The following is a 16,342-nucleotide window of genomic DNA, read 5'->3' on the forward strand; positions in this document are numbered from 1 at the left end:
CCTTATTACTGGTCTCTTCCAGGTTTTGTCATTCAAATCTAATTCTACCTGCATCATTTTACTTTGTTTACATTTTAAAACTTTAGTCATTTAGCAGGTGCTCTTATCTAGAACGACTTAGTTTCTAGTAGTGTCCAACGGTTTCTCCCTCTCCTCTGCCCACCCTCAGGTCCAGCATTACGGCTCCTGCAACAAGGAGTGGAACGGAAACTATGGGCAGCACCGGCGGCCGCACGCTTACATCCCTCCCACGGTGCACGGCCACGCTTTCACCCTCCCCCACAGCAGCCCCACCCACAACTCGGGACACCACCCCCAGGCCGCCCTACTCTCCTACCCTCCCTCAGCGCCCGTCGCCCACCTTCTGGCCTCGCCCTGCGCCCAGCGGCCCGTCCTGCAGCCCACCTACGGCATTGTCCACCAGGTGACCATGGGCATCAACCACCGGCTGCTGCCCTCGCCCACCATCCACCACCAGGGCCAGTACAAGCCCCTCTTTCCACCACACTCCTACATCGCCTCGCCCGCCTATACAGGTTTTCCCCTCAGCCCCACCAAACTCAACCAGTACCCTTACATCTGAGAACCAGCCACCCAGGGCCATGGGCCAGCAGAGGCAGCCAGCAATGACAACTACAACCAACGCCTTCATCTGTCATCTCTCAAGTTATGACAGATAAAGAATCCTCTGACTTTTACAAATCATGTTGGTTGATGGTGATGATAATAGAATTGAAACCGTTAGCTTTAAAAAAAAAAAAATAACATAATGAAAAAAGAATGAATGAATCAGTGAATGATTAAGTAATTCTCACTTAATGTGTTTTTGCACATTTGCTCTGCTTTGTCATTTGGATCGAATGGTTCTCTCTATGAAATGGGTCAAATGGAGGGGTTAGAGGTCATTTTCTCAACCCCCCCCCTTTTCCTGTTTTTCTATATTGCCTTCTATCTAGCACGTGTGCTAATCACATCACTCGTTAAGCCATCCCAGTCTCCAGTGCTAGGACAGCAGAAGTTTGTCTCCGTTCGTTTGTTGGTTCATTGTGGTGTAAAGGTGTTACTGTGTTGTTTGCTAATGTCCTCTGTGTTTTCAGTGTGTACCGTCAGTGGTCTGAAAAGGTTGTTCCACACGCTGCATGACGTCGCATGGTCAAAATAACTTAGTCGAGTCGTTGACAGATGCTTAGATGTCACTCTTTCTATGTGTACTGTGAGACTTGCTGCATCGTAACTTGTTCCCACACCTACTAGTGCCTTAAATATGAGGTTGTTAATGTTACTTATCGCGCGTGTGTGTATATATATATATATATAAAATAAATGTACTGGACTGCAGCACTTGAAGATTATTTTTACTCTGATATGCTTATCAGATAATCAAATAAGTCATGCTTATTTGGCCTCATTGTATATTTGAGTAGTTGAGCTTCTTTTACCAGAGGACGCCAGCATGCTTTGCTGTGGCAAATGTTTATTTGGTTTGGACTTTTCCCAAATGAACTAATGTACATAAAACACAATTTGAATGATTTTAATATTTGATAATCAATTTCTAGTCACTTAGTACTTAATTACTAACATTATTTTTTGAAACTGCAGTACAATCTAGATATTAGGCGCTGGTTTGCGGTGTTATGGTTTTTTACAGCCTTTTTCTTAGATTAATACTGATGTGAGGCATAACATTGACTATCGACAAACATGCAAATAGTTGGTTGGTTCTTAGTACAATATGATCTCATTATCTTCAGAACACCTATACAGTGTTTGATATACCCATCTATCAACCTACAGTATAATTGCTGGACTATGTAGTGCTTGACAAGGTGTATTGGTTGAGTGCAATTTGCTTTCATTGTTCCATTTAAAGATTTGTCGTCGTCAACTGCTTAGTGCTTATTTTCTACATTCCGTCAGGGAGGAAATATATTTTGTGTGAATTTTGTTTTTAATTGCTTGCATGAGCATTAGGTTTTTGTCTTTCTTTACTTTCAAATGAAAATGCTCTTTCAGCACCAAAGACTAATTCATATCATAAGCAAGGTAGCTACTTTCTTTTTCCGTTGACCTCAAGTATTCTGGAGTCATCGAGATTAAATATATTTTAAAAAGGTTTGAGGTTTTATTTTCAGCAAGTTGTATGATATTATGTATTGAATGTATCCTAGATAAGCTGCTAGCTATGTACTGATTGCCACATCAAAATGATTAACTTAGTTCTTACTCTGCGTTCTTACTTTTGTATAGTTTTAATGACCATATAATAGAGGTGGATTTTATTTTAGTATAGAGTATACTTAATGGCATTAAGACTTGTTAGTGCCTCTGTATATTTGCTTTGAGTTTTGAAGTGCGATTGTATCTACTGTATTGCAAGTAATGGAATTTAGTGGGGGGGGTTTTCTGTTTCTTTTGTGTGTGCCTAGAGCATCAGTATTTTATCTTATTAATTATAGGTTGGGTTCATCATTGCATACAGTAATTGATGTGTTGACGATTTTGTGTTGATTTTAGTTATTGTTCTGTTAACACGCTCAAAAGCCTACATTTTACTCACATTATCATTGATTGACAGATCTATATTAACATGCAGATATATTTACTGCAACACATCTATTTGGTCCTTATCTAAACATTGGGCTACAGAGAGGCCTTCACACACGTACTATTTGTTATGAAATGCATCAGTAAGCACTTGTTCAAATGAATTGAACTCTCAATATGCTCATCAGGTTCAGTATAAGGCAAAATCCCACACAGTTTTCATGAAATTGCTGTGCTCTGTGGACTTTGACTATATGATTTTTTCCTAGCCATTTATTTTAAGCCTAAGAAAATGTTCTAAACCCACTTTTTGTATCTAAAGTTGATTGCGACATATTTTCTACAGATTATGCTGACCTATTCATAGTTGATTGACTGAGGCATATGGGTGGGATATTTCTTTAATCCAAACAAGGGGGATTGTCAAATGATGACTGATCTTTTTCGCTTTCAAATCTTGCTACTCCTTTTGTAGTCTTTCATTACATTGTGGACTGAGAGATTGTTTAAATGTGTTTACTCACTAGCCCCACAACGATGCATTTTTCTCATTCTGACTGTCTACAACCTAGTGCCTTTTCAGATTTGTGGTCCAGAGAATAACTGTTGGTCGATAACTCCCTGACCCCTAGGCAGTCCCCTCTCCTGCAGAGGGGTGGCAGTAGAGTCAGACGTGGATGCTCCTCAACAGAATAGAGTATTACACATCCAAGCGGCCGGATGTTAGAATTAAGCAGCCTCGTGTTTTATCAGGACTTCTGCAGCCTGTCTCCAAATCCAAATATGTTTTACATGTTTGCCATCAAGTGAGAAAGCATTCTGCTTTTGGACTCGTGTACAGTATAGTAGAGCTGACAAATACAATGCATTCTTCTCTCTGAGAAGCTCTTATGGGTGCTGGCTTCTATCTTCAGATCACTCGACCCCAATGCGCAACCTTAACCATATGGTCTGAATCCATAAAGCTTTTCTACAGAATATAAAAATACAATGTTATTCTTAGTCAGGGAATATTTTTTACACTCTTCACCCAAGACGCAGTTGATCTCTTATTGGACATGCACAAATGCAAAGCTTTACATACAATGTGAATGTATATGTGGAGTTGAACATGTTGGTTTGCAGACTTGACAAAATGTTTTTTGTTTGTTTTAGTTTTTGACGGCTACAGAGAATTCTATTCTGTGTATATGATAAACATCCATATAGCAGCCTTAGTTTTGATGAATCACTTGTTGGTATTTGCTTTAACATCCCACGTAAATATTAGGTCCAAAGTTGTCACATATACTGCAACTGTATTGTTTTATGACTTCCTATGTGATTCATTCAGGGTCTTTTGTATTGTCCAGTATTCTACTGTATTAACCTTCCAATCCTTACCACTTTGTTTGATTGCTTTCGATCTTTTTTGCAGTAATTTCACCTGTTAGCACAAGTTGTATTTCACTTCAATTTATAGGATAATATACCGTATCTAAACAACACAGCATATAGACTTAATTGTGGAATTGGAACTGTTACTGGTTTAATGTGTAGTTTTTGTGGCTTTATGATTTTTGTTTGCTTTTGATTTTATGCTACACTAGTTTGCCATGTAGCAAATGCACTGTGCAATATATATACATTATGAGGACTGGGACAATTTATTATTTTGGATGTAATGTGTTTTCCAGTTTGCGGTCGTATTTCTCTCTAGTTCTCAGTGATTTCAATGTGACCAAGCCTTATGTACTTTGTCACAAAAAGCGGGTTTTCCTGGTGAATATTGGCGAGTGTCAAATTAAGAATTGGTGTACTATTGTCAAGATTCACTTTGAATTAAAAAAAAAATGATATTGCTTCAGCCATCTTGTTTGTCACTGTTTCTCCAGTTTTGCATAAGGTATTTGCTAACTTGTATTTTACAGTTTATGTCCAATTTCAGATGCAGCACAATACAGTAGATGAAACAGGTCGAAGCCAATAGCACCACCCTGTGCAAGCAGAGCAGAAAAGCACTACCTGTATTTTGATTGCATTGACCATGTATAGGGCAGGCTACATCACTATGATTTACATGACACAATGTTCCTCAGCTGATGCCTGGAGTGTTCTAAATAATAGCAGAGGACATGTTAATATAAGCTGTCATTTTGAAACCAGGCCATCTTTTAAATGACTTGTAGCTTATGCAATGCTGTTCACAACCCAGATCTCAAATGTCTCATCACTTATGTATGCGATGCCATTGGCCCGCCCTGGCTGGCCCCTGGTGACAGCCTGTCCTTTTGAAGCCCAATTTTAATTCATGCAAATGATAGAATTAGCGTTTTCCAGTTGGTTTAGTATTGATTACTTATTAGTTTGGTTTGCCATCTATACCCCCAAGCGGTCGTCTCACTGAGAATGCCAAATATTTTTAGCAGTCAGTGCTAGCGTCACTGGCGTGAAATGACGGGTTTGAAAGTAAATATTCTGACGGTGTAGTATGATTTATCAGTTCGTTTTTTCAATGGGAAACGTTTGTTTCGTCAGAATGAATGAATTCACTACTATGGATATGAGTGCATCTTACATTTTTCGCAGATAATAGCTTATTACGCGCTGTCAGGTCGACGTGGTGCATGGAGTGTGCCCTACAGACGCATTACACACAAGTGTCAATGCTGCCGTTTGTGTCAACCTCGGGGAGAGACGGGCTTACGCAGAACCTCTCATTGTCCGCAGTGAAGGATTGATCAAATGTATTTTACAAGATTAAGACTGTTAGATGTATCAAGGATAAACAAATGGCTTCAAAACATGCGTATAACAGCCTCGATTTGATCGCCAGCGGAATAAACAATGCTCGCGCGCTTGGTTCGATTGAATGGATAGGTATGGGGATGGGATCCACCTTATGTTTCCAGAAAAACGGAAAAACACTGGGGCTGGATCGAATGTGGACTAAATGTATTTTATCCGTTGGAATGGTTTTGCTTTTAATGCCGTCGGTCCTAGCTGCTGATGGTAAGACTTATTTGGTTGATGACAACCTGTTCGAGTAATATTTTTCTTGATTTTGGTAGGACAAACTAATTGGTCTTCATGGCGATGTTGGGCTGTTTTATTATAGAGCCGTACCCCAAATTGGTTGCTCCTCAGGTTGGTGGAACTCTTCGTACCCTGTCCCTATATTATGACTGTCAGCTCACACACGGGGATAATGACCGTGGAGAAAGTAGCCACCTTCTAGTTATTTTTGTCGATGTAGGAAATTGCGATTTATTACAACAATCTAGATTTTAGAAGACAAAAAAAGCGCCACTTGAAATGTAGCCTATGTGGAGGGCACTTTACAAATCCACATACATTTTTTTATATTCAAACAATTTGGGAAGTAGTGGTTTATTGTGAGTAAATGATGACATTGCGCCTATTTTTTGCATTATCTAAATGTCCCACTAGCCGTGTTATCTGTCGCAGACACATTCAAGCTATTGAACGTCCCTAAATCAATATGAATGTTGATTTTCTATAATGCAGCCTCCCAGACACTGTCTTTCGAATGAGTAAAATAGCCGCTGGAGTGGCCTTTGTGCCTGGGGTGGCATGCCTGTGTGCAGTCAATACTGCAACGTGTGCGCGCCGCAGACGCGCGCTTTTATAATATCCATACTAACTTACTTGATCGACAGTGTTGGCAACATTTGTGGAGGTTATTCACAATATAGAAGAAAAAAAAAACAACTCGTGAAACGTTCATACTCATTATTTATAATGCTTTCACAAGAAGCAAAAACAATCCACTAGGCTAAATTAGGTTTAGTTTTTTCTTTTCCTCTCTGATTTGGACCTGGTGTTTATTAGTTTATAATTTAACCATGGGTAGTAGTTTTCATCTCATTGTTCCTTCAAGTAGGAAAAACAGCTCGTGAATTAGCCATGGGCCTGACCTATACACTTTCAAGTCCTCTCAGATTGCCATAATATACCCCCTATTCCTCCATTCATAAAACAATATTTGAATTTGGAATTTGACGTTTGGCTGTGATCCAGGGAGGGCTAGATCCACGTACCATTTTGAGAATGAGGTGTTTTTTCTGTATTTCCTGAGGGAGGGGGCGGTGAGCTGTTCCTTTGAGTCAACATGGAGCCCACTGTGCCTTGTTGCCATGGGAACTGATCTGTCTAATGCTTTTTTTTTTCTGACAGGGAAATACATAGCCTGCCCTATAGCACCTGACTAACCAGTACACACTCCAATTTGTGTCTGCTTTTAGACAATAGTTTAAGATTGATTTAAAATGATTTTAAATGCTGTGTGATTCGAATGGTACGTGCAAACAAAATGCTTCTTTGTGTAAATTACGGAAGATAGGATTTCACACTGCTCAACAGCATCAACAGCCATTTTGGCGATACAGTACAGTGCATGCCTTGGCCTATAAGCCTTTCTTCACAACAAAACACTGTATTTTGTGCTCCATTTTCTTCCCAGTGTTGTTCTACCATTACACACAACTAGACCTTTCACATTTCTTTAACCAGGCTGTCCATGCTGTGGTCATGTCTTGCTGCTGTATCATTATTGGTGTGGAAAAATGGGCAGCACACTGGTCCTGGAGTAGGCTGCTGAAACGACCAGTAACCCACCACTGGTTTAGTGGTGGTAATCCAATGAAAAGCCAGTGTATTTATTGCAGAGTATATAATGACAGCTGCTGCTGGTCGCAAGGCAATGCATTCCCAATAATAATGAATCTGTCTTCATCAATAACACTGATCAATTGGGAAACACTGGCCTTATTCAACCCCATAATAAGATGCCCCCGATTTGGATTAATAGTTGGGTTGCTTGGATACCTAGTCTTTTTAATAGATCAGCCTCAAACATGGCCTGTACAGCACCTTGCCCCATGCACTCTGCTTTGCTTCATTAGGGTGATTGCCTGTGCTGTGAAAGTTAATTATGCATTGCTAGAGCCCCTCTCACTGTGTCAGATCTTAAATAGATATTTCCCTTGTACATTAAATACATTATGCATGACAAGCCTCTACAAATCATGTGGTTGGGATGAGCTTGTTGGCTAATTTGATTTCTAATCCCAATTAGGTATAGTACTTATTTCCCGATCTATGGGGAATTCGATATCGTGTTCTGAACATGAGAGTATGTTCGAAACACAGTTTGTGTTTTTGTTGTTGTAATGAAGGGTAAACCTTGATGCAGAAGATTGAATTCTATATGCACAATATAATGTATTCGTGGGTAATACATGTTATTACATAAATACATGTTAGTATATTATACTGTGTGTGTATATGTGTGTTTTCCAAATGTCTGTATTTTGGAGTCTGCATAGCAGCTATAAGTCCAGCTACTGTGTCCCCTATTTAAAAGCTCTAATTCTATCTGAGCGACATGTAATCTGTATCTGACAAGCTTAGACGTCCCCAGAGATTGTCCATATTCATAGACACAGTGTTTTGTCATTTCTTTCCTTGGGGAATAGCGTTGACCCCAAAACCAACACATTGGGTAACAGATTTTTACATTAAAAATCACGGCCAGTGAATGCTCTTGACTTGCATGAACATTTTCATCAAGTCCCTCAAGATTGAATGAAGAATGGATTTATGCCTCCCTCTCCTTGAGCATTTCTGAACTCACAATGTATTAGAGCGCCCTCTCGTCATCGCTCACAGTGACAGCTGTGTGACGGCCTTAATAGATGCTGCCTGCTATGTAGCAGCAGTCTTCACTTTGTGTTGGCCTGGCAGGCTTCAGTACTGACTAAAGAGAGAAACACAAAGAGAAGAGCTGTCTGGCTGGCCTCAAACTCAAAGAAACTGAAACAGGAACAGAAAAATAACGGCTTTGATTCATTTCAGCACGGCCATACAGAAGCTCTGTGTAGTTATTTGGCACAGCTTAAAAATAGGGGTGTAAAGGTATTTGGAATTTGCATGTAAAAAAATTTGTGCTGTATACCCTGAAGGTAAAGTGAATGAAACCTGGTTGGCACAACCCCAATGACTTTGGAATCTTAGAAATATTCTTCCCTACGACTTTAGCGTCCGTTTAGAACCCACTTGCTGTATCCTCAACTGGCGGAGACCTGCAAAGATGCTTCTCACTGGGTATTGTTTGACTGTGTCTATTATGTAACGGGAAAGGACAGCCAACTGAGTCCTGACCTTCTAATGAATACTATATGCAATGGAATCAGAGTCATTTAACAAATGTGTTTCCTAAGAGGGGTTGGAAAGTCAGGGGATCATGTGGTGGCCTCTGTCAGGTTAATGCTTCTGATTCCCAGAAACAATGATGAAATCTCTTCTGTGCTCACACCATATGTACCTGCAAGTCTCCCGCTACAGTAGGTTATGAATCTGGCTTCTTTGTAGCGCAGTTGGTAGAGCATGGCGCTTGTAACGCCAGGTTAGTGGGTTCGATTCCTGGGACCACCCGTATGTAAAATGTATGCACGCATGACTGTAAGTCGCTTTGGATAGAAGGCTTATATTATTATGTACTGAGCCACGGTAGGGGACAAGAAAGGGCAAAGCATGGCTAGTGGTTCCTCATTGGACAAGTGGCGTCACGTGGTCCTGCAGCAGTTTTGGCATTTGTTATGAAAAATCAATGCATACTTTCATGTTAAAAGTCTTATCAATTGAAGTGCTTCTGCTTCTCTGGGATAGGCTGTTGCTAGGGGCTTTTTATGATTTACTGTCTGTGTTTGGCCACTTCAGTCAATATGAATTCATAATCAAAAATATGGTTTGTGTACATGCCTGCCAGTGTACTGTGTGTGTGTGTGTGTGTGTGTGTGTGTGTGTGTGTGTGTGTGTGTGTGTGTGTGTGTGTGTGTGTGTGTGTGTGTGTGTGTGTGTGGCGCGCGTGTGTGTGTGTGCGCGTGCGCGCGTGTGCGTGCATTTGTCACTTAGCTACAACAGTTCAGGTGACTGACAGTCCTAATTTCGCTCTACCCTCAGTGCCAGTTCTGACAGTTGATCATACTGTAGTGAAATAACTGTGAATTCATCACACGCTATCTGAATTTGAGAGAAGAAATGTTCTTAACACCTTTAAAAAAAAAATATCCGGACTGAAAAAAATATTCTTAATATACAAATTGGTGTTATAGAAGGCTAATGTAAGCAAGTCAGTTTTAAAACAGGCATGTTGTATTGAATTGTATAAATTCTATATTTTTTTTTATGAGAAGGTTTTATTTTTGTATAATCAGTAATGTATTTGCCTTACACTCGCTGTAATGACGACCAATCATGTCAGTATCTTGTTTTGACTAAAGGCCATACGTTGCTTCTGATAGTATTTGGAAATTAAGTGGATTGTCTTTAGAGTTGGTCTTATATTTATGAGTGAGACTTACTCACGTGGACATGATATTGTCTGTCTGAGGATCAGTAGGCTACAAAGAACAATTCAACAAGAACTAATGCAGAGTGAAACTAACTTTCCCAGTGTCTATGTCTTACTTCTGGTACCCTGAGGTCGGTTTCGACTCCTCAGATATGAGAAAATAAATTCTTGCTGCTCTTTTGCAGGGTGGTACTGGAGGAGCAAGACACTCATCCACTTTTAATAGGGTTGTGATTGCCTGCTGCATCCCTGGGACTTGAAGCTTGAAGCATGTGTTTCTTAGGATGCACTGAGGTGAAGGAATCTCACATGCTCTCCCTTGCAGGAGCTTAGAAAGCTCTCAATATTTCAGTCCCTGGCTGCTGTGATGCTAACCAAAGGAGAAGGCTGCAGAGCCAGACTGAACCAGACTTAGAATACAAAACGAACAAGGCCTGCTGAAATCCACGCTCCATCCATCATTGTCGCCATTCATTATCACTGTCCCGCAAGCCATCAGGTTTGTTGTAGAAAGCCAGTGTGGCAGGATCAGGATATGTTTGTTTGCCAAGGTAGATTAGGGCGATGTACTGTAATGCTGTTTGCTGTGTCCCTTTCTGTGTTGCTTTTCACGAGCTACAGTGCTAGACTAGGGCTCTCCCAGCAGTGTCTTTCCCCTCCAAATCAAAGGCATGCAGTGGAAAAAGTCAAAAGAGCCTCTCTCCTCAGTGCAACTCACTTAGTGGATTCTTCATTGCTGCCTGCCTCATCACCACATGGCCAGATTGTCAACTGCATCATTTCCACTCTCTCAGTATGTCCTTACGTGACCAATTTTAAAATTGTCGTGGCTCAGAATGTCTCGCCCTCACTCTGTTTTTGCTAGACTGCCTTGACATACCCCGAGCCGGAAATGGTCACATGATTGTCTTGTCTAGTCACATGGGACCAAGTAATGCCTACACAGATGAGCTGCTATCCATCTGCATCATTGAGATCACAACCTAGTTTTGTTTATCACGTTTGGAAAGCATTCTTCATGTGTGTCCAATGTGCTAGTTTCCTTGTTTATTCCTCCATTGAAATCAATTTCCAGGTTCTTTAACACCAAATCATTTTAGTTTGTGGTTGAAAGTTTTGCAAGTAGGCTTATTAGTTGTGTTTTTGCGATCTTGTGTAATGATAATACAGTTGTACTAAGCTATAACGTATAACTTATATTCTTCAAGAATCAATGGGTATTTTTGTCACAGCCTGAATTTGAAATTGATTCAATTTAGATTTTTTTGTCACTGGCCTAAACACAATTTTCAATGCCTCGCAAGGTTGGGCACCTATCGGTAGATGGGTAAAAATAAAAAAGCAGACATTGAATATCCCTTTGAGCATGGTGAAGTTATTAATGTTATTCATTTCACTTTGAATGGTGTATCAATACACTCAGTCACTGCAAAAATACAGGCATCCTTCCTAACTCAGTTGTCGGGGGGGAAAGATACCGCTCAGGGATTTAACCATGAGGCCAATGGTGACTTTAAAACAGTTACAGAGTTTAATGACTGTGATAGGAGAAAGCTGAGAATGGATCAACAACATTGTAGTTACTCCACAATACTAACCTAATTGACAGAGGGAAAAGAAGGAAGCCTGTACAGAATAAAAATGTTCCAAAACATGCATCCTGTTTGCAACAAGGAACTAAAGTAATACTGCAAAACATTTAAATGAACTGTGTGTCCTGAACATAAAGTGTTATGTTTGGGGTAAATCCAATACAACACATTACTGAGTACCATTCTCCATATTTTATTTTCAAGCATAGTGGTGACTGCATTATATTATGGGTATGCTTGTAGTCAGTCGTTAAGGACATGGGGAGTTTTTCAGGATAAAAACGAAACGGAATGGAGCTAAGCACAGTCTAAATCCTAGAAGAAAACCTGGTTCAGTCTGCTTTCCACCAGACACTGGGAGATTAATTCACCTTTCAGTAGGACAATAACCTAAAAACACAAAGCCAAATCTACAGTGGTTACTTACCAAGAAGACAGTGAATGTTCCTGAGTGGCCGAGTTACAGTTTTGATTTACAGTAAATCTACTTGAAAATATATAGCAAGACCTGAAAATAGTTGTGTAGCGATGATCAACAACCAAATTGACACAGATTTAAGAATTTTTGAAAGAATAATGGGCAAATGTTGCATAATCCAGGTGTGGAAAGCTCTTAGAGACTTACCCAGAAAGACTCACGGCTTTAAATTTCTAAAAACATGTTTTCACTTTGTCATTTTGAGGGATTGTGTGTAGATGGATGAGAAAAAAAAATATTGAATCCATTTTGAATTCAGGCTGTAACACAACAAAATGTGTAATAAGTCAAGGGGTATGAATACTTTCTGAAGGCACCGTATCCGATCAAATCACATTTTATTGGTCATATACACATGTTTAGCAGATGTTATTGCGGGTGTAGTGAAATGCTTGTGTTTCTAGCACCAATAGAGCAGTAATATCTAACAAGTAATGACTAACAATTTCACAACAATGCCCACAATACACACAAATCTAAAGTAAAGGAATGGAATTAAGCATATATGAATATTTGGACGAGCAATGTCGGAGCGGCATAGACTAAAATACAGTAGAATAGAATAGAGTATATACACATGAGATGAGTAATGCAAAATGTGTAAACATTATTAAAGTGACTGGTGTTCCATTTTTAAAGTGGCCAGTGATTTCAAGTCTATGAAATCAATGGCCACTTTAATCAATCATTAATTGTTTGGGAAATATTGCAGGCAGTAGCATATATTGCAGACTGTGGCTTTAACGTGTGTGATAACTGAAGTGCCAGAGTATGTCCATCATATTCTCCCAGGACCCAGGAGTGTGATCACTGCAATATGGGTCACACACACAGGGCCTGGGCTCCAACAAGAGATCAAACAGAATATGGCACTTAGTTTATTCTGCAGCTGAGTCTTTTTTTTTACAGCTGTCTTTAAGCAGCGTGTGTGCAGCACTGTCACAACACCACATCATTGGCTTTTTTTCAACTTTGGAAAAACGTTTAATACTCTCCTTAATCATAAGCTGTGCAAAACTCAGGCTCTGATTTGACTTTAGGTTGGCATTTCTATGAGTTAGTGTGCTGTAGGGTTTACTGCCATAACTTAATACCTTGCTCCTATCATGAGAATAATTGGTGTGCGTTTTCTTTCCAGTGTGAAATGGAACACAAAAATATCTATCTTCAGATCGTCATTTATGGTAATGTCTTACCTGGGAGACAGTGGCACTAGCTTCCGATTTTTTTGTGTGTGCATGCAAATACAGTAGCCTAGGTTGTTTGCTTTGCTTCTACTGATTAGTAATATTGAATGACCACTAGTAACAGTACTATTGAATTACTGTGAATACAATTCCATTGACTCAGATGGAAAAACAGCCTTTTGGTATTTTGGTATTTGGTATTTTATTAGGATCCCCATTAGCTGTTGCAAAAGCAGCAACTACTCTTCCTGGGGTACACACAAAACATGAAACATAATACAGAATGACATAATACAGAACATCATTAGACAAGAACAGCTCAAGGACAGAACTACATACATTTTTTTTTAAAAGGCACACGTAGCCTACATATTAATGCATACACACAAACTATCTAGGTCAAATAGGGGAGAGGCGTTGTGCCGCGAGGTGTTGCTTTATCTGTTTTTTGAAACCAGGTTTGCTGTTTATTTGAGCAATATGAGATGGAAGGAAGTTCCATGCAGTAAGGGCTCTATATAATACTGTACGTTTTCATGAATTTGTTCTGGATTTGGGGACTATGAAAAGACCCCTGGTGGCATATCTGGTGGGATAAGTGTGTGTGTCAGAGCTGTGTGTAAGTTGACTATGCAAACAATTTGGGATTTTCAACACATTAATGTTTCTTAATAAAAGAAGAAGTGATGCAGTCAGTCTCTCCTCAACTCTTAGCCAAGAGAGACTGGCATGCATAGTATTTATATTAGCCCTCTGATTACAATTAAGATCAAAACGTGCCGCTCTGTTCTGGGCCAGCTGCACTTTAACTAGGTCTTTCCTTGCCACACAGGACCACACGACTGGACAATAATCAAGATTAGACAAAACTAGAGCCTGCAGAACGTGCTTTTTGAGTGTGGTGTCAAAAAAGCAGAGCATCTCTTTATTGCGGCTAGACCTCTCCCCACATCCCCATCTTTAAAAGGCAATGTTGTTGCTATGCTGTGACTGAAGATGCATGAGCTGCAGTGTGACCATGCTTAGCAGGTGTCTGTGCAGTACCACTCAGGGTAAATAGGTGACATATTCTGTTGTGTTTGACAAACAAAACAGTGAAATATCAGCTGAACTTTCATATAGCTTAGAGCTCAAATCTGCAAGCCCTGCTGTCACTGCATGCTGAACGCACTCTGTCCATACTTGATTATTCCCTTTTCTTATTGGCCTTGTCTTCAAGTGAGATGACATACAGTGGTAAGAAAAAGTATGTGAACCCTTTGGAAATACCTGGATTTCTGCATAAATTGGTCATAAAATTGTATCTGATCTGCATCTAGGTCACAACAATAGACAAAATGTCTGCTTAAACTAATAACAGCAAAGCAGCCCCAAACCATGATGCTCCCTCCACCATATTTTACAGTTGGGATGAGGTTTTGATGTTGGTGTGCTGTGACTTTTTTTCTCCACACATAGTGTTGTGTGTTCCTTCCAAACAATTCTATTGTAGTTTCATCTGTCCACAGAATATTTTGGCAGTAGTTCTGTGGAATATCCAGGTGGACTTTTGCAAACTTCAGACGTGCAGTAATGTTTTCTTGGACAGCAATGGCTTCTTCCGTGGTGTCCTCCCATGAACACCAGTCTTGTTTAGTGTTTCGTCTCATCAACAGAGATGTTAGCATGATTTCCAGAAGTCTTTAGCTGACACTCTAGGATTCTTCTTAACCTCATTGAGCATTCTGCGCCATGCTCTTGCAGTCATCTTTGCAGGACAGCCACTCCTAGGGAGAGTAGCAACAGTGCTGAACTTTCTCCATTTATAGACAATTTGTCTTAGCGTGGACTGATGAACATCAAGGCTTTTAGAGATAGTTTTGTAACCCTTTCCTGCTTTATGTAAGTCAACAATTATTAATCTTAGGTCTCCTGAGATCTCTTTTGTTCAAGGCATGGTTCACATCAGGCAATGCTTCTTGTGAATAGCAAACTCTAATTTTATGAGTGTTTTTATAGGGCAAAGCAGCTCTAACCAATATCTCCAATCTCGTCTCAGTGATTGGACTCCAGGTTAGCTGACTCCTGACTCCAATTAGCTTTTGGAGAAGTCGTTAGCCCAGGGGTTCACATACTTTTTCCACCCTACACTATGAATGTTTAAATGATGTATTCAATATAGACAACAAAATACAATCATTTGTGTGTTATTAGTTTAAGCACACTGTGTGTGTCTATTGTTGTGACTTAGATGAAGATCAAATTTTATGACCAGATTCTGCAGACATTCACATACACTACCGGACAAAAGTTTTAGAACACCTACCCATTCAAGGGTTTTTCTTTATTTGTACAATTTTCTACATTGTAGAATAATAGTGAAGACATCAAAACTATGAAATGACACATATGGAATCATGTAGTAACCAAAAAAGTGTTAAACAAATCAAAATATATTTTATATTTGAGATTAGCCACCCTTTGCCTTGATGACAGCTTTGCACACTTTTCGCATTCTCTCAACCAGCTTCAACTGGAAGGCTTTTCCAACAGAGTTTCCACATATGCTGAGCACTTGTTGGCTGCTTTTCCTTTACTCTGCGATCCAACTCATCCCAAACCATCTCAATTTGGTTGCGGTCAGGGGATCGTGGATGCCAGGTCATCTGATGCAACACTCCATCACTCTCCTTCTTGGTAAAATAGCCCTTACACAGCCTGGATGTGTGTTGGATCATTGTCCTGTTGAAAAACAAATTATAGTCCCATTAAGTCCAAATCAGATGGGATGGCGTATCACTGCAGAATGCTGTGGTAGCCATGCTGGTTAAGTGTGCCTTGAATTCTAAATAACTCACAAACAGTGTCATCAGCAAAGCACCCCCACACCATACCACCTCCTCCTCCATGTTTACGGTGGGACTCACACATGTCTCACCGTGTCTCTCAAATTTGGACTCCAGACCAAAGACAAATTTCAACTGGTCTAATGTCCATTGCTCGTGTTTCTTGGCCCAAGCAAGTCTCTTCTTATTATTGATGTCCTTTAGTAGTGGTTTGTTTGAAGAAATTTGACCATGGAGGCCTGATTCACACAGTCTCCTCTGAACAGTTGAAGTTGAGATGTGTCTGTTACTTGAACTCTGTGAAGCATTTATTTGGGTTGCAATTTCTTTTCTTTTCTTTATTTTTATTTCACCTTTAT

At 39.9% G+C, this 16,342-nt stretch overlaps 2 protein-coding genes across 6 annotated transcripts in view; both read left to right on the forward strand.

Moving 5' to 3' along the window:
- The window catches only part of LOC106573228 (homeodomain-interacting protein kinase 3), a 59,172-nt gene extending 54,779 nt beyond the window's left edge, over positions 1 to 4,393 (forward strand). For both annotated transcript variants that reach the window (XM_082962534.1, XM_014148069.3), the window contains exon 15: positions 170 to 4,393. In XM_082962534.1, the coding sequence (XP_082818660.1) occupies positions 170 to 583 (414 nt within the window). In that variant the 3' untranslated portion in view covers positions 584 to 4,393. The remainder of the gene's footprint in view (positions 1 to 169) is intronic.
- Positions 4,394 to 4,916: 523 nt separating this feature from the next.
- The window catches only part of LOC106573227 (UPF0606 protein KIAA1549L), a 43,669-nt gene continuing 32,243 nt past the window's right edge, over positions 4,917 to 16,342 (forward strand). For 2 of the 4 annotated variants that reach the window (XM_045696940.2, XM_045696942.2), the window contains exon 1: positions 4,918 to 5,538. In XM_045696940.2, coding sequence (XP_045552896.1) covers positions 5,319 to 5,538 — 220 coding nt within the window. In that variant the 5' untranslated portion in view covers positions 4,918 to 5,318. Of the gene's footprint in view, positions 5,539 to 16,342 lie in introns of all 4 variants that reach the window. The other 2 variants (XM_014148067.3, XM_014148066.3) reach the window with 2 other exon arrangements.

This window comes from Salmo salar, chromosome 16, assembly GCF_965601325.2.
Source record: "Salmo salar chromosome 16, fSalSal1, whole genome shotgun sequence".
NCBI lineage: Eukaryota > Metazoa > Chordata > Actinopteri > Salmoniformes > Salmonidae > Salmo > Salmo salar.